General features: G+C 34.1%; 1 protein-coding gene across 1 annotated transcript in view; it reads right to left on the bottom strand.

Annotated features, from left to right (window-relative positions):
• Positions 1–2,288: 2,288 nt before the first annotated feature.
• The window catches only part of LOC149791633 (ras suppressor protein 1-like), a 39,432-nt gene continuing 22,273 nt past the window's right edge, over positions 2,289–19,447 (bottom strand). The window contains exons 7-9 of the mRNA XM_089970193.1: positions 13,671–13,785; positions 11,988–12,120; positions 2,289–10,676 (exon numbers count right to left, since the gene is read on the bottom strand). Coding sequence (XP_089826319.1) covers positions 10,592–10,676; positions 11,988–12,120; positions 13,671–13,785 — 333 coding nt within the window. The 3' untranslated portion in view covers positions 2,289–10,591. The remainder of the gene's footprint in view (positions 10,677–11,987; positions 12,121–13,670; positions 13,786–19,447) is intronic.

The raw sequence follows: 19,447 nt of genomic DNA, 5'->3' as shown, positions 1-19,447 counted from the left end.
AGATAAAAAGCCTCTTTCAAGGTCTGGATGTTACCCAATAGATAGATAAAAGGCCTCTTTCAAGGTCTGGATGTTACCCAACAGATAGATAAAAGGCCTCTTTCAAGTTCTGGATGTTACCCAATAGATAGATAAAAAGCCTCTTTCAAGTTCTGGATGTTACCCAATAGATAGATAAAAAGCCTCTTTTAAGTTCTGGATGTTACCCAATAGATAGATAAAAAGCCTCTTTCAAGGTCTGGATGTTACCCAATAGATAGATAAAAAGCCTCTTTCACGGTCTGGATGTTACCCAATAGATAGATAAAAAGCCTCTTTCAAGGTCTGGATGTTACCCAACAGATAGATAAAAGGCCTCTTTCAAGTTCTGGATGTTACCCAATAGATAGATAAAAAGCCTCTTTCAAGTTCTGGATGTTACCCAATAGATAGATAAAAAGCCTCTTTTAAGTTCTGGATGTTACCCAATAGATAGATAAAAAGCCTCTTTCAAGGTCTGGATGTTACCCAATAGATAGATAAAAAGCCTCTTTCAAGGTCTGGATGTTACCCAATAGATAGATAAAAAGCCTCTTTCAAGGTCTGGATGTTACCCAATAGATAGATAAAAAGCCTCTTTCAAGTTCTGGATGTTACCCAATAGATAGATAAAAAGCCTGGATGAGTAACTTTTTAAATCCTATGTGGATTATTATACTGCAAAATGTGGCTGTATGACAAATTGTTAACTCAATCGAAAAGTGTAATGGACCAATTAATTACTAAGTAGATAAATGGTGTTATTGTTTTAAGAATATAATTGAGTACATCAAAATGTACTGTAATTCAAGTGGTAGACTTATCATGACAACTCTGTAGACCTATGATGAAAAATCTGTAGACTAAGTATGAAAAATCTGTAGACCAATCATAACACATCTGTAGCCCTATCATGACAAATCTGTAGACTAAGCTAGACAAATCGTTAGACCTATTTTGACAAATCTGTACACTAAGCATGACAAGTCTGTAGACCTGTCATGACAAATCTATAGACTAAACATACAAATCTGTACATTAAGCATGACAAGTCTGTATACCTGTCATGACAAATATATAGACTAAGCATGACAAATCTGTAGACCTGTCATGACAAATCTATAGACTTATCATGACATATCTGTAGACCTATCATGATAAATTTGAAGGCTTGTCATGACAAATCTGTAAACCTATCATAACAAATCTTTAGGCTTATCATGACAAATCACTGATATTACGAATATCTTTCAATTGTTCACACCTGCCTGGCCAAAATCTCAACAGATTCTGAACACTCTAAAATCAACAGATTTAGACCACATTGTAAAAGACTGTCCCTTGATTAAGTTACAATATTTTGATGGCATGTGAAAACTAGAACACATGCTTGTATTTTCCTTTCAATAATGCTATCTTTGAAGCTTTATATCTAGTAACATTTTTGATGAAATCAAATATAAGACAGAATTTTACCTTATTTAACTTTTTGTCCAAGACTGACCAAGTACAAACACCCAGTAACAAAGTCTTCCATTATTTTATTTGGAGGTGGCTGGAGGCAATGCTAAAGCTTGTGGCAACTTCTTGTCATGGCCATAAAATATGTTTAAACTAAAAGCTGTCACAGGTCGCTGTCATCGTTTTTGTACATTTTTGGCTGTTGAATGCACATTATGCAAAGTGGGAGTCATGTGCTAAGTGAATTCCATGAACATTTTTCTATTTCATGTTTTTGAAGTCAGATGAGTTGTAGGCTTTGCTTCATTTAGTATTGAATTGAGGACATTCTATTCCATACAGCATTTGTATTTCATCTGGCATCTAAAGGATTAAATTAATCAGAGAAGCTCATATACAACATAAATTTGGAATAAAGTATCACTGCAGCACACTGGTTAGAGGATCGACTAAAAAGTAACCTTTTTGTCTTTCTCTTTCCACTGCACAAAGCATTCTAAATTCCTTTCAGTTAATAGCATGATAATTTTCAATATTCCTAAACTTCTAGTTTTGATATGACTCTCTTACATGAACATAGAAATTTTTTCTTTACCTGCTATTTGTGAAAGTGAGCTAAAAGGGGCACGATACAAAATATTACTTGCTCCTGAGTTTATGTTATTAACTCAATCAGCCTTTGTTTTATTTGCCGTTTCTGTAAAAGTGAACATGCCACATCATCCAAATAATGATTCATAGCACAGGCCACAGAACAATTAGTATTAAATAATAATTACATAATAATAAATATAACAGCACACTGAATATTGAATCCAATTAAAGAATGTATACTTTATTTAAAACAAATTTTAAACAAATGAATACATACAAATGTTAAACATATATATATATATATATATATATATATATATATATATATATATATATATATATATATACATATCCATTCTAAAATGCAAATAGTAGATAGCTAATATGGCTTTACTGAAATAATATATGCAGTTATAAAGGTGATATTGCAAAAATGAATATACTGATTATCTCATAATTCATGAAAGTATAACTTATATCTACCAACAAATACCCTAACAATTCAAAATTAAGCCAATTGGATAGTAAGCCTAACTCCAAAATAAAAAGTCCCGTTCCAAAAATTGTTTGCTCTTGAGGCACACCATTTAAAAAATAAGTTGTCTAATATGTTAAATACATAACATCAGAATGCAAACTTTATGCCTTCACTGAAGAAACAACAGCATTCTATATTATGTGTAAAAATCTAATTATACAATCATATAGATCAATTAATACAGAATTAATAAATAATGTATTGAAAATTATGGATTTGAAAATGATTTCAGATGCTTTTAACATTTTAGATGTACAGAAACCTTCCTTTGTCCACCTATAGTTTTACCAAATATACCATATATACTTGCTTACAAGTTTGATCCAACTACAAAGTTCACAGACCCATATCTGCCATGACATAATGTGCTGGCATATCTATGTCTATGCAGTCTGTTATAGCTAATCAGTAGAACAGATCTGAGTCTACGTTGTTGCAGTTGACAGGACTTGTACAGAAGTATATACAGTACACCTACCTTGAAATTAAGCGATCCTCAAAAAAAAAAACCTGAACAAAAATTTATGAGTTTTGTAAATTGTGGCATACACCGCTCCCTCGATAACTCGCGCCCGGATAACTCGCGATCCCGCTTATAACGCGGTGTCCGTCTTGGCTCCCGACTTTTTCCAGACAAAATGTATTTAAAATATCTTTGAAATATGCTGAACATGAAAAAATTTACGATTAGAATTGATAAATTAAACCTTGATACATTGCTCGTTTTATCATCGAAAATGGTGATTAATGCCCGTAAAAATATAATTCATATTTTGCAATTTGCAAGCTCTAGAGAAGAATTAATTTCAGAGATCTCGAAAACGCTTAATTACGCGTATTTGGACGCCAATTTTTGATCTGGGACGCAGAAAATCACTGAGGCTGGAGTCCTCCGTACGCATGTAATACGTGCGCGGGAAATTTCAAAGATTTGCCGGTCCTGTTTCAGCCACCTGCTTTGTGGGAAAATGTGTTGATCAGTTTACTGTGCTGATATTTACAATGACAGAATTCAGTGACTGAAAGACTCTTTGATGTACTGTTGCTATTTCATAAGAGTACATTAAAAAAAAAAAAAAGAACATGATGCAACAGCTAGGCGGCTAGTTCAAAGGCTTTGACTTGGCGGCCGAGTGAGAAAATATACTGATATTTAGTGATTGAATTCAGAGGCAGAAAGACCCAGTTTTAAAATCCTAGCGAGACCTCTGTTTAAAGATATCATATATTATGTAAGTTTTTAGGATAAATAGTTGTCATTATACTGTAAATAAACAGTCTGGTGAAATGGCGATCAATGAAAACTTCTGGCAAATGTTAACAGGTGGCAACAGAGAATGAAATAAACACCAATTAAACGACTTCCTGTGTGAAAGTCAGGTTCTAATCCTTTAATTCCGTTTCAGTGTAAACATTATAATCACAACATAGTCTGTTCATTGAAAACATGAAAAGAGTCAATCGACCGTCACATCGAAACCCGTGAGTACTTTTGTGAGAACCTAATTACATGTACATGCCGGCTTTGTTTTGATCAACAACTTGGGGAAGTGTTTGTTGCATTTAAAAAAAAATCGATTACAAGACCCCTCAGGTGCTGGATTAAGGGTCTTGGAGCTGCCTTTGATGTAAAGCAAAACAGTAACAGAGACAACGACGATGATAGTGACTTCGAATGTTTCAGTGAAACTGATGTCATTAATGCCGAGGCTGTTTGGGAGAAATTAGTACAGACTCATGGTCCTGAGATGGGCGTTTCTCTTGGTGGAGGAGTGGATTTGTGCTGACAATGATTGCCCTACAGCCGAATACATGTCAGATAAAACTATAATTATTTCTATAGCGAACAAATTTGCAGCAGAAGACGATTCTAACTGGAGTAACACAAATGTTGAAAGTGATGCAGACACAGATGTTGCACCCCCACCCCTCTGCACAGGAAGCAAATATTTTGATATTGCCATAAGGTGGCTGGAGACCCAAAATGTTGACTACGTAAAGCTCATGCAGTTGAGAAATCTGAGGGATTTTGCTCGGCGGCAGAGAAACCAAGGAGTAACACACACAAAAAAATTAACTGATTTTTTCAAAAAGTGAATTGATATTTGTCAAGTGTGGCACAAACGGCAAGTATTAACTTGTTCTAATTTACGTTGTTTTAAATTTGTAGACCAATTAAATATGTCAGTACTGATTAACTCTTGTTTTTCTTTTTTGTTTTCCATTTTACTTCTATCGCATTCAAATCTATCTATCTATCTATCGTTCGATCGACACTGTTTCTCGAAAAGAGTCGATCTTTTGTGTATAAAAAACTTCTAATTTGGCTCAAACAATAAAACTAGAATGCATACAATTCAACATAAAACTTAGTGGCGTAGTACACAATGTGTGAAATGGTACACATGTTCAGCGAACGGAAACCACGTGGAATAATGTTTTCGATGATCGCCTCAATATACTGTAATTTATCCTGAAATTTTTAATGTTGTCCTATGAGAAAATAATAAAGTACACCGTTATGAAGAGATATTTATTAACAGTTAATCTCAGAACAATTATAAAGTGAGTATTCAACAGTATAATCTGCCTACCCCTCCCCCCTTATTTTTCCGTTATGTCGTCAATCACTTTATTGGTTTTGGGCTTATTTTATAGGTCCCTCGATAACTCGCCCCTCGCTTATAGTGCGGTCGATGTTTCTGGACCCCGATGTGCGCGAGTTATCGAGGGAGTGGTGTATTCTGAATTTGTAGTGTATACATGCATTAACAGATGATACATAATAAATACAATATCAATACGAAAATAGCACCATAATTAATATAGTAAAACATTTGGTGGCACAGATCTATTTTAGCTGTATCCCTCATGAGAATCTATTATTTATGAACAGTTGTTGTTGTTGCTGTAGGGTTTAACACCATTTTTCAGCATACAATAGGCTATACACGGCGGCCAGTATTAATGGTGGAGGAAGAACCCGGGAAATCCCGTTAAAGAACCACATACTCATGAGCTACTGGCAAGCTTTCTCACATACCCACGTTAGCCGTTTTATGAACAGAATTTTGAGCAAATGACTACTGTGTTATTCAGGTTAATATACAGTAAGCATATTATGATTTTGCTGTATGTAATACATGGTCCAGCATTGCATGGATTGTATTATCGGATCATTTTATCACATATTAAGTTGTTTTGGCAGTGAATATAGAACTAAGAAAAATATGTAACAAGCAGATTCCATGAAGGAATGTCCCCTTGCTTATTGCTGGAAGTAGGATGGTGTAGCTTTGAAGAGAAAAAGAAGTGATAATTGTTGGTTGATTGTATGGTTGATTGGTTGTTTTTTTAACATGACATTTAACACATTATAGCCTGTATCCTAGCATGGAAATAGAAGTAAAGCGTCTTCTTCAAGGATTCACAGTGGCATCTGATGAGGATGAGCTGGCTGCATTTCAAAATAATGTCCACTTAATTACAATATGGATGCTCAAACAAATGAGCTATCATGGCACCCCAGGAGATGAGGATGAAAATAAAATATCACACAGGAAGCCAACAATGAAAAGCTGTGGAAAATTATATTAATATGGAGCTGCATATAGAATGTTCTAATAATCCCAAATTAATTAAGGAAATTATTATGTGGAAACAAAAGTGGTCGAGTCTTGTCTAATAATCACATCTCTGCTAAATGATGCTGTAGATCAAACACTAAAGAAAAAAAACTTAACCAAGGTGTCATCATCATAAAGTTACATACCAACAGATATATTGCACATAAATGAAAGTAGGCAACTCTGACAATCAGGGTCAAAACTCTGTTAAAAGATGACGTTGCATTCTGAACATAAAAAATGCAACACTGGCAAATAGATTCACATTCATATCAAGCTGCCCATTGTATTTGTTAAAAATCCCCCCAAAAAGTCCCTGAAGATCTAAAATCAGGAAATATTATTCTGCTAAATGACATAAATTGCCAACATTGAAACTAAGCTGAACTGCTTACCAAAGCTGGTTGAAATCCAAAATTAAATAATGAAGTCACTTTGCAGAAACAAAAGTGGGTGGGTGTGAGAATCAAGGCCTATAACTCTGCTAAACCAAGCAGAACTATGACAATCAAACTTGGCAAGGTCTCATCATTATCAAGCTGCATACCAAATTTGGCTGAAATCTAATAATAATTATGGGAGTCACTGTGCAGATATGAAAGCTGAAATGTCTCTCATTCAAGAGATGTGGCTCTGCTAATGAATGCTGACAATCAAACTTAGGCAAGGTCTCAGCATTATCCAATAACAATCATGGGAGTTATTGTGCAGCAACAAATGAGAGACGGAATGGGATTGATGCTCAGAAGATCTATGAACAGTACAGGTCCAATGTGCAGAAAAAAAATTTGTTGTGCTAATTTCCTAATGAATATACATGCACAATTGTTATCATTTATTTTTACGGTTGGCAAGGACCATAATACCTATAACATTTTACATTTGCATAGAATAATTTTTTATTCAACACCAAGAGTCCTAAAAATAGTTTTGCTAATGTGTTAATTAGGCAATAAATAAGTAAAATAAATTATTTCATGGTTAAGGTGCCTATTCTCCTTTAGCTTTTTCATGAAATTATTTATGGTCTGGAAGAAAGCGTATAAAAATTGAAGTATCTGTGACTGGAAAACAAACTTGATATCTGATTCATGACTCGTAAATGGAGTGAAAATATACCCCACCCCCAACAGAATCAAGCATTCTCTAAAGTTAGAGCCTGTAGCAATGGAAGCTTTGTAAAGTAATGACCATAGTAATTCATGAAACTAAAAGATGGAAAGTTTGAAATTATACTCATTCAAGGTGTCATAAGTATTAAGATGCATGCCAAGTTTGACTGAAATTTAAGAAAAATTGGGAATGTTAGGCTGCAGAAAAGAGGATGTGTAATCAGGGACTATATCTCATGTAAATGATGACATTAGGTGTTGTTAATAAAACTCACTCAAGATGCCTTCAGTCGGAAGCCACATGCCAAATGTGGCTGAAATCCAACAAATCTGTGTGTGAAGTTATCTTGCAGAAATCCAAGTTAGAAGGATGGGCAATCAAGGTGCCATAACTCTTCCTAACACTGACTAAACCAATAGGAGACAAATGTCAATCTATATTGAATAATTTTGCATTAGAATACATTGGATGATTCTGGAGTTATGCCCACTAAAAGCAACATCCTTGTGAATAAGTTAACTGCCAAGGGTCTTGACCCTAATACAAAATCCAATTAACATGACAAAATCTAAGTCTTGTGACAATGTACACACCAAATTACTTCAGAGGATACTGAAGGGTTCTTAAAATGGTCTGTTTAAAGGATCTGCTGTAGAAGATTTAATATCAATGGAACTAGGCCATATTTCTGTCAAAATCAAATGAAAATTTGAAATTGAATAAAGGCACACCTACATAGACAATTCTCCTATCCTAATGCTGTCTAATTATGTGTGAAGGTTGCTAATCAAAAATGAATCTGAAAATATGAAGTTAATTGTCAAGGGCCATAACTCTATCCAAAATGGAGTATTTAAGCCCATATAAAGCACATCTATATATATGAGACAATGTAACATTGTTATCGTAGGGTTTAACGCCATTTTTCAGCACAATATAGGCTATACATGGCGGCCAGTGTAAATGGTGGAGGAAGAACCTGGGAAAACCCTGTAAAGAACCACCAACCTACAAGAAGCTACTGGCAAGCTTTCTCACACACCCACATTGGCCGAACCCCGAGACTCGAACCCACGCAAACAGAGGTGAGATGGCAGGGATCCATAATGGTGAATGTTTTAGACCACTTGGCCACTCGGGGCCCCGACAATTTAACATGAAACTGCATCATAATATAGTGACTGGTTCTTAAACTATGATGCTTATTAGCATCTGCAGTAGTGGAGATGTAATAGTGATAGAAAAGGGGCAGTAAATCCTTTTAAAACAGGACCTGAAAAGAAAAAGGCTCAGCTACATGCAACAGGCATTTCATATACTTAATACCATCCAATTATTTAATAAGGGCTGCAAACCTATGCTGGTTATAAGTATGAACAAGTGGAAAGCTGATATGTATAGGATGTCAACCCTAAATATCTTTCTGAAGTTTGTGAATTGTTTCTGTTTCTCCCGTAACCATGAACTGTATACCAATGTGAGTAGCAGTAACAAAAGGAGTTTAATATGCATATGTATGTATGTATGTATGTATGTATGTATGTATGTATGTATTTGTATTTGTAACTGCTTATATTAAATTTTGACACTATTACATCATAAAGTTAATCAGTTCTCATTCTGGTCAACAACAAAAGGGAACCCTTCTGCAGGCACCATTTCTGCCACAATGTAATTTTTGAAAGGAACATGCCTAAAATGACTGACAAACTTAAATGTATTAACCACAGTATAAAATTATTTTTACTGATCACCAAAATACCCATAATCTTCCTTTGAAGTAAACATGAGTGCAATTCCTTGCAAGCAAAAAGCAAGAGACCCTTGAAGGTATTGATGCTTTATTGGCCTCAAAAGAATGTTCATGAATTCAAGATGTTTCTTCTTCACTTCTTGAGAAAGTCTAACATACCAAATTTGGGTTTTGGTTTGGTTTAACGTTTCACTGCACAGTAACACAAGTAGGTTATTTAGTGCCGAGGCAATTAAATAAAGTGCCTTGTCCAAGAACATGCCATGGTGGCTGATTTAGGCTGGTCTGATGGTATGATTCAAATCCACATCCTTTTCATTTTGAGTCCAACATGCTAACCACCAAGCCACATTGCATCACCAAAGTTGGTGACAAAACTATTGTTCTAGGCTTACAGCAGCATGCTCATAATATGTCCAGTAGTATAGAAAAGAATTCTGACGTTTTGACCTTGAAAATGATGTCACACACTGATGATAAGTGAATCTGTCAGAAAATATCAAGATATAATCACAAGCTAAGTTTAGTTAAATCTATAAGTATGCCTGACTGCATGTTGTACGAGTGCCATTTTCATTTAGGACCAAATAGACAGCATAATAAGCCTTTCAAAAACAAACGCAATGCTGAAATGACCATCCACTGAAGAGGAGTGGAAATAAGGTTTTCTAGATGTATGCCATAATGTATGACAGATCTTTTTTCACTTAGAACAAACTAGATATTATAGAAGTCTTTTCAGTGAAAAACCCCATTAATACTACAATGCATTCTGAAGGAGTAGCAATAGATACAATACTCAAGGTGGTCATATTTTTATTTCAGACCAACTTGATGACAAAAACAGTCTTTTAGTGACATCCCTATGTCAATATAACCATCCATTAAGATGGTGCAATATAAAAAAAAAGATATTCTAAGATGGCTACCATGGCAGCCATGTAAAATGTTTGAGGGGTACCATTTTCATTTATGATAAACTATATGTCATAATAAATTGTTTTAGTAGATATGACCATCCATTCAGCAGAAGCCGACTTTTAAAATAGTCATAGTGGCAGCCATACTGGATGTCAGATCAGCATCATTTTCATTAGGTCCAACAAGATATCAGACGAAGTCTTCAACTAGCAGCCCCAAGTATATCAACATACTTCTGGAGGAGTAGGAATAACAAGATTTACAAGATGGCTGCTGTTGTGGCTATAGTGGATATTCAAGGGGCACTACTTTCATTCAGGACCACATACATGTTTGGGATTAATGTATTTGTAATCCTCCTATGGTTTAGAAGTAACGATAAAAAACTTGTGTTAAGTGACGAGTGATGTATGCTGGGCAGGTGCTGAATGATAAGCCATCACATAAGCTCATCTAGTCTATGATGAGTTGAGCTAAAATGAAACTCTAATGTAAGGTTTTATTAGAACAGATCTGCTCTTCTCATATGGGGATCATGGAGACTGTTCGTCTGTCTTGCATCCTCAGCTATCCCATTCTACTTATCTTTTTGGACTTATCATTAGTCTTAGGGGGTGGAGCAGCATCTGCAGCTAGGTGACGACCATAGAGACTGAAAGGTAAAATTTTGTATTATTGTGCTGTTAACTTAGGATTTAATTTTCCTCAGCATACTCTTAGCGATATTGCAAAGACTTGACTATTTGAATTTGCAGATTTGGGAAGAGGTTCTATTTCCTTAAAAGACTCTTATTTGTTCCTTGGATCTTTTAATCTGTGGATCAATGAAACTTGGTAACCCATGACTAAAAACAAACTCTTGATGATGATACTTAAATAATACATGATCATATCTAAAACCTATCTCATTATGGTTGATACCATTTCAGTGTTCTGAAAATATACTTTGCCAAATAAATGAAAAAGAGCACAATGGATGACACGATATATCCATCTACTGTTAAGAGATATATCCATCTGCTGTTAAGAGTACTCCATGAAAACACTAAAACGATGTGGTTGACTCTAGTCACCAACGGTGTCAATAACCATCAACATCTGATAAAGGTATATGGTTTGACATGCCATGACACTGACCTTTCACTGCCAGACCCTCAAATCTGTTGCTATCTTTATTATATTAAGAGCAAGCCATCCACAAAATTCGGTCAAGGAACTTAACCTAGAACAAAATTCTGAAAAACTCAATTTCCCTAAGTTACCATTAACCCTTTCACCCACAAATCAATGGGAATCAACTTTACCTTAAGTGCAGATTCAAATCGTCACCATTCATGAAGTTTACTCCTGGTGACCTTGGGTATTGACCGTAACCTCAAAATCAATAAACTACATTCTTACTCCAAGTGCAAGCCATCCACAAAGTTTGGTTCAGATCTGTGGTGGCATATTATCAGATTTACTGGAAACTATGGCAGTGACTTATTTCTTTTTTTAAAATCTTGTCTGTGTACGAAGGTATGTTAGGCTATATAATGAACTGATTTATTTATTTCTTGTTTTGACTTTGACAGGATACAGAGAAAACATAGTATGAATTACTTGGATTTCATGGAATAACTTTTAATTACTGGCTGACAGAACAACTATCAGTAATATGAACATGAAATGCAGCGCAAACTTAGCAAATCAGTAATAAAACAGAAAGTTGGAATTCATTTTTAGTTGCATTCACTGCACAACATTGCTACGCCACTTATGTGTAAGGGTTGCTATGATGTTTACAAAAACAACTTGACATAAGAACAGGAATCAAACTGAAAAGGTGATGTCTCCTTTATTTTGATACAGGGCCCTAAAAATACGGAATAGATTTTTCTAACATAGGAAATTTTTCATTAATGAGAAAGCCAGAATACAGTAAAAAAAAACATCAACTGTGAGAGATTACTATGCCACTTACAACTTGTATGTATCAGTCCTGATATACTCAAAGACATGGGACACTCCTATCTGAAACTGGTCAGCAATTGGAGCCACCCAGGGATTATTTTCTCCTCTAAAGGCCTGTTTGGACCCCACCAGGTCAAGATTCCCTGCAAAACACAACATCAGTTGAACCTTGTTTGTCCTAAGTAATCCTAATTTAATGACTAAATGTACAGTGATTCGGGTTTAAAAGATACAAGAAATTAAATCAAAAACAGACATTAGAATGAATCCTTTAAAAGACCTTCAATGGGTTATAGTGTTCCTTTTACAGCAACCTATATTAGGCCTACACTGATAAATGTAGCAAATGTTTGTTGGTGAAAACACAATGTCTCAATAGTCTCAATCTACGGTATCATCCATCTGAAGAAAATTGCTTTACACCATAACAGGGACTAGGCTAAGGGACAATTCTGGTGAAACAGTCACTTTTGACTGTGATATTTCACTTCAACATGCCAGGAAAAAGTTGATTTCGCCATTTCGGACATTCTCACCACTCACCGTCCCATTTCCCTACCGAAACCCGTATGACATTCTCCCCCAAAATATAGACTTTAATATGTTTTGTTAGTGATGAAACATATATTTATAGGCATACAAAAATGTTTTTAATATAAGAATTATGATTTTCATACAAATGTGATGTTCTAAGATGTGCATGACATCACAAAATTTAAAGACACAAAACCAAATGAGATTTCTCTATGTCAGTTTTATGAATGAAAATTTTACAAATGTAAATGATTTTACAAATATTTTGTTTACAAATGTAGAACATGATCCTTTGCCAATGAAGAGTTTCAGTAATGTAACTAGGAATAGTTAAATATTTTCAAAGTCTGGTTTTGTATTGCAGCAGTTTTTCAGATTTAAGATAAAAATTTATATGTGAAATAAGATGGCAATTTAATGTATTTTAATTCTTGTATATACGATGACAAACATTTTCTCATCTCTTCATCTCTTGGGAGACATTGCTTAGTGCAAAAAGTCCATTGTGATCTCTAGTTTATAAATGTAAGAAAAATATCAAAGAACCAAATTGTGAATTTATTAATTTGTTTGGGTATCAATTTTTGGTGATTTTGCAAAACAAAATACATTTTTGTTGGTACCTAAATCGGTGAATTTGGGATGCAATTACATTTCCACAAAAGGATAATCATTTGTTGAGTTTTCAAGTTAATTTTCTGCAACAACCACAAAATCAAACAAAGTTTACACACCATGAACACAGTGAACTCACTGCATCTCCTTTAGGATTACATTCCGTAGACTCTTGTTGCTACTGGCATTATAGTATACAATGATGTGAAGATAATCATGAGTAATCGTTTGGCAAAATATTAGCATAAGCTTCTGACAATTTTAAATTTTAGCAAAAAAAATCCACAACTGTTCTTCTGCTTTCAAGTGGAGTATTCTTGGGAATTTTTTTTAAAGAAGTTACATAAAATCACATCAACTTGCTGCTTACAGCAATTTCATTTTTATATGCAAGTGTATGAGTTGAATTAAGGCATTATAACTTTGTGTTACAAAATGATATTGCTACATGGCACTGCTGGGAATTAGGTCAAAATACAACATGCAATTTTTATGTAATGACATAATACATAGATAAATGTGTTATTTTATGAAATAAAATTACCTATCTCAGGGGGAAGAACTGTCAGTCTGTTTCCCTGAACATGTAGCTCCCTCAAGCGAGGCAGATCTCCAATCTCCTTTGGAAGAGCAATTAGGTCATTATCTCGTAACACCAACTGTGAAACAAAGAGATTGTCAGAGTATAAATTAATTACCAATATGTTAAAAAGAAACAAAAGCATTATCAGGTATACAAATCGAAGCAAGCATGAAGCGAAGATATAAGAGATGACGGCACAGCAATTGAACCACACTTATTACAATGTGCTCAGAAGGAAAATATAAAAAGAGGAACAAATGGGGGATCCATCCCCCCCATAAAAAAACAATGGATCAAAACATAAAATGTTGATGTACAATGCTGGCCGAAAACTTGTGCAAGAGATCAACAACATAAAGCTATACACTATCTTTGTTTCAAGTCCAATGATTTTGGTAAATTGTTGTTAGGATGTAAAAATCATAGATGGAAAAAGTGGGCTATCATTCTATTAATTTGTGATATTGTATTCATACAGTAAATCCAATGAAATGTTGCTGACTGAAAGTTAAATTTTATCCAAAAGCTTCTAACTTAAATGCTGCACACCAAATTTAGCTGAATGAAACACACCCAGGTAGCTATGATGAAGAAACCAGCATTCAGGAGGCTGATGAATCTGGAGCATCAACTCCTGTTAAGCATCACATAGAAAGATGGAAATCAAACTGTATTTAGTTGAAATTCATGGTAAATTACAGAAACTAGGGTTTAGGAGGATCGGAAGTCAGGGGTCATAATTCTCTAAATTAATACCATAAAACAGTATAAATTAAATCGAAACATGGCATATTCAAGTTAAAGTTTCATGCCAAATCCATGAATCCTTGATAAAGACACGTTTACATGAAGTTGTAAAACACAAGAATTCAAACTTACTCCAGGTCTCATCAATATAAAGTTTCATGTTTAATTCGGTTGAATCTGTTGTAAAGTTATGCTGTGGAAAGCAAAACTGTTATAAGAAAGAGCAATCATGAGCTGTAATTCTGCAAACTGAACTTGTTCTAGGTTTATAAATTAAGTCATAAATTTACCATGACAATGTTACATCTGCCACCTTAAGTGTTACCTTTTCTATTTCATTTGGCAACCATTTCGAAAAGCATGGTTAACTCAAGACAAAATAAATCTGTAATCTTCTAGCATGTCAACTTATAAAGATGCATGCCAAATTTGGTGTAAAATAAATAATGATTGAAACCTGAGTTGGAATGATTAATAATCTGGGGCCAAAACTCTTGTAAATGACAAAAAACTGGAGTCTTGATCACCAGATTTCTTGCATGGATCTGTGTAAGCAATCAAATATGGGTCTGGTAAAAAAAACAAAAAAAACAACACACACACATCCAAAAAAACAACTGAATTTCACTGTAACATCGGAAAAAGGCCTTTGACTTGAATGACTGCAGAAAGCATATACAATCAAACTCATTTTATCCACAAATTAAATAGCATCTTGCTTGACAACTACTTCTAAAGTGATCATAAATTTTTTTGGTTATTTAAATATGAAGAGAGGCTGCTCTTTATTAAGTGGAATTGTTTTGCTTCAAATGCATTATCACATGTGGATGTTGATCCTCGGAATCCTCAATTAAAATTTAAGAATCACTCCTCTCATTAAATAACTTCATATAGGACTCTATTACAATGCCAGTATAGTCCCTTTCATTAATTTAATTACACTAACTAGATTAAGAGGGGACTCTATTACAATGCCAGTATAGTCCCTTTCATTAATTTAATTTAACTAGATTAAGAGGGGTATCATTTAATAACTTCATATAGGACTCTATTACAATGCCAGTATAGTCCCTTTCATTAATTTAATTACACTAACTAGATTAAGAGGGGACTCTATTACAATGCCAGTATAGTCCCTTTCATTAATTTAATTTAACTAGATTAAGAGGGGTATCATTTAATAACTTCATATAGGACTCTATTACAATGCCAGTATAGTCCCTTTCATTAATTTAATTACACTAACTAGATTAAGAGGGGTATCATTTAATAACTTCATATAGGACTCTATTACAATGCCAGTATAGTCCCTTTCATTAATTTAATTACACTAACTAGATTAAGAGGGGTATCATTTAATAACTTCATATAGGACTCTATTACAATGCCAGTATAGTCCCTTTCATTAATTTAATTACACTAACTAGATTAAGAGGGTTATCATTTAATAACTTCATATAGGACTCTATTACAATGCCAGTATAGTCCCTTTCATTAATTTAATTACACTAACTAGATTAAGATCCGAGTGAGTTATTTGTGAAGATCTGGTTTGAGAAACATAATACAACACTGTAAACACTGCTAATTAATCATACAAGGTTTGATTTGTTTAGCATATTTTTATTTCTTAATAATTTAGTTGCTTAGCTCAATATGCAGTTAAAGGTCACAGGCCACCTAAATTGTACAAATGTGTGATATTATTATAGTCATAAAGAAACACATTTGTTATGTATGCACACCATAAAAATGTTTAATAAGACTAAAAATGCCGCTTTTCTAAATGAAACATTTATCCCTACTATTCAACCAAGCCATTCAGGTGTTTAATTTCCCCATGTAAATGTCTATGTGATATATCTTATGATCATGCTTTTGTACAGCAAATATGGTACACTGTATTGCATATGGATGTAACCAAAAGAGTGGTGATGGGAAGAAAAGGGTTCTTTCTTTTCCTGAAAGACCCTGTTTAGTCTAATAGGATGAGGTAGCAATAAAAATAGCAGAATCTTGACCTCAAACAGGTGTTATCTTGGAATGACTGGATACACCTATATCATATTTAATGAGCATGTAAATACCACTACAAAGCAATGTGATTCTTTTAATAATAGAAGTGGAAACAACATTAGAAGGAATTGCGTTAACTAGTGATATTAATTGATATGGAATATGGTAATGCACTTGCACACAAGTATAATCAGTCATCAGGTAAGTGAACAATAGAGATTTATAATCGTGAAGACATCTGTCTGTCTGTCTGTCTCTCTCTCAATGGGGCATATGGATTATGTGTAAGAAGAAAATTGTGATGGAATATGTCTTTGTCATGGTTATTCTTCTAACTTTTAATTTCTAATGCACATATATGTAATTATATTTCAACAATGTATATTACAAACAACGTACATTACTGGTGCATGCTGCTTTAGTACAATTACATCTGATCTGTGTTAATTTTTAATACTGACTATCATGTAATTGTTTAAAATACTCATTGTGGGATCCTATATTTGTTCATACACGATCCCTTCCCCAAAATGAAATACTTTTTACACATTATTTTTCTTACTCTTGGAGAATTATTTTCCATACGAAAAAATATGATAAAGCAATTTGGATAACATATCACATATATAAATCGATTCGGAGTATAAGACAAAGCTAAGATGTTCTGGTCAAAAAGTAATGTCTTACAGTCCGGCAAATACAGGACATGGAATGGGTTAGAATCAAGTGTTCTGTATGCTCCATGGGTAGGAACGGCCAATCAGGTAGAAAAAGTGATTAAAGCGTGAAAGTACAGTCTTGCCTGACTCCTGTTTAAATCAAGAAAAAGGATTTGTCCCAGATTAGCGACTTGGAACATTTTACTTGTCTCACTTTGAAAATGAATATTCAAGGACATTGGGCCATGGGATTTGATCAGTCCTGACACAACATATACTGAAACAGAAAGAAATGTCTTTGTAATTTCAGTTCAACAGATTTTGACAGAAGCAACTCCTAATGGTAACAATAATCATCAAAGATTTTTAGCAGACCCTCATAAGACTGTGATCTTAATCATTCAGATTCATGCCAAATACACCTCTTCCTCGATAACTCGCACACATCGGGGTAAAAGAACATCGACCACACTATAAGTGAGGCAGGAGTTATCAAGGGACCTATAAAAAAGCCAAAACCAATAAAGGAATCGACATAAAAGCAAATGGGTGGTGGGTGGGTTGGCAGGTTAAAGTGTTCAATACTCAATTTATAATCATGAACTGATTAACTGTGAATAAATATCTCTTCATAACGGTGTAATCTGTTTATTTTTCCCTCATAGAGCAACATTAATTTCAGGATAGATTACAGTATATTGAGGAGATCATCAAAAACATTATTCCACATGGTTTCCGTTCGCTTAACACGTGTACCACTTCACACATTGTGTACTATGTCACTAATTTGTGTGTTGAATTGGATTCATTCTAGTTTTATTGTCTGATCCAAATTAAACGTTTTTTTTTTTAAAATACCAAAGATCGACACTCTTTTCAAGAAATATTGTCTATCAAGCGAATGAACGAACGATAGATTTGATTGTGGTAGAAGTAAAATGAAAAAAAATCACAAGGGTTAATCATTACCAACATGAATTTAATGGGTCTACAAATTTAAAACAACGTAAATTTGAACACGATAATACTTGCCGTTTGTGACATGCTTGACAAATATACACTGCTGTTGGGCATTTCTGCGCACTTAAGGTTTCCATCTCCAATACTGAAGCAAAACACATACCGAATTCGACCAATTGACAAAAATAAAATACAGCAATCCTTACCATTTGAAAAGAGGCATTTGTCACCAGAATATTCTGTTCAAAATAATATTAATTTTGCACACAGGGATACCACCCCCTGTGTCTCATGACTCATGATATGTTGGCCTATTCTGTGCATAACATTGAAAAGATGTAATGTTATCCATTGGTCTAGAGAAATGAAATAGATTACTTTGGACCGTTTCTGTCAGCAGTTCAGTCGAGTAATTAGGTCAGGTTTATAGCTAGTTTTACCAAATTCAAGGTAAAAATGCCAATAAATGGCAAGAGATATTACGCAAACTAAACCGATCTTGTAAAAAAGTTAGTAAAGTTCAACGTTTTATAAAAAATAAGCTATTTTGTGGAAGAGAAAAAACAATGAATAGGATGTAATGTGTTTACAATGTCTTATTGATGGTGAAAAAATTACTAATAAAGTTGGAAACAGACTATATGCCAGGGAATTTCTTAAGAATGTATGTTCTAGCGGCAAGATGACACGTTGGGTAGCATTTGATTTTGTACGTGTGGGACAACTTCTTGCAAAAGTGGAAACTTGGATTAAAATGCAGTATTGTGTTAAGGTATACATTTCCCTCTTTTATATAATGTATTTATTTGTATGATAATAAAAAATACATAGTAAATCGGATTTTCTGGGTTACTGGTTCAAGAACGTTATGGAGTGGGTCTTCATGTTGCATTTAGAAATCACACTTTCATATGCATTTCGAGTCGAAATGCGGGATATTTTTGTACACTTTATGAATATCACTTTCCTTAATTAAAGTATGATCATTCTTTCTTGATATAAGATGGATTTTTGAACAAAAATAACAGGTGGTTCAATGTTTACAGAAATGACGTATCGTTGCACAGAATTACCCGACGTGCAGAATTAGCCGACATGGTGTTAACTTCATATTTTGAAAAAAATCAGTTAATTGCTTTTTGTGTTACTCCTTGATTTCTCTGCCACTGATAAAAATCCAGCAGATTTTTCAACTGTATGATCTTTACAAAATCAACATTTTGTGTCTCTAGCCATCGTATAAAAATGTGAAACCATTTTCGATTGGTCAAAAAAATGAATTTTGATAATGGTAGTGACCACAAGAACTTATGCTCAGATTTGCATGCCTTTGAATTTTTTCTTTGTACCTCC

The sequence above is a fragment of the Sinohyriopsis cumingii genome, chromosome 9, assembly GCF_028554795.1.
Source record: "Sinohyriopsis cumingii isolate HCF-2022 chromosome 9, ASM2855479v2, whole genome shotgun sequence".
NCBI lineage: Eukaryota > Metazoa > Mollusca > Bivalvia > Unionida > Unionidae > Sinohyriopsis > Sinohyriopsis cumingii.
This window is presented reverse-complemented; position numbering and strand designations above follow the sequence as displayed.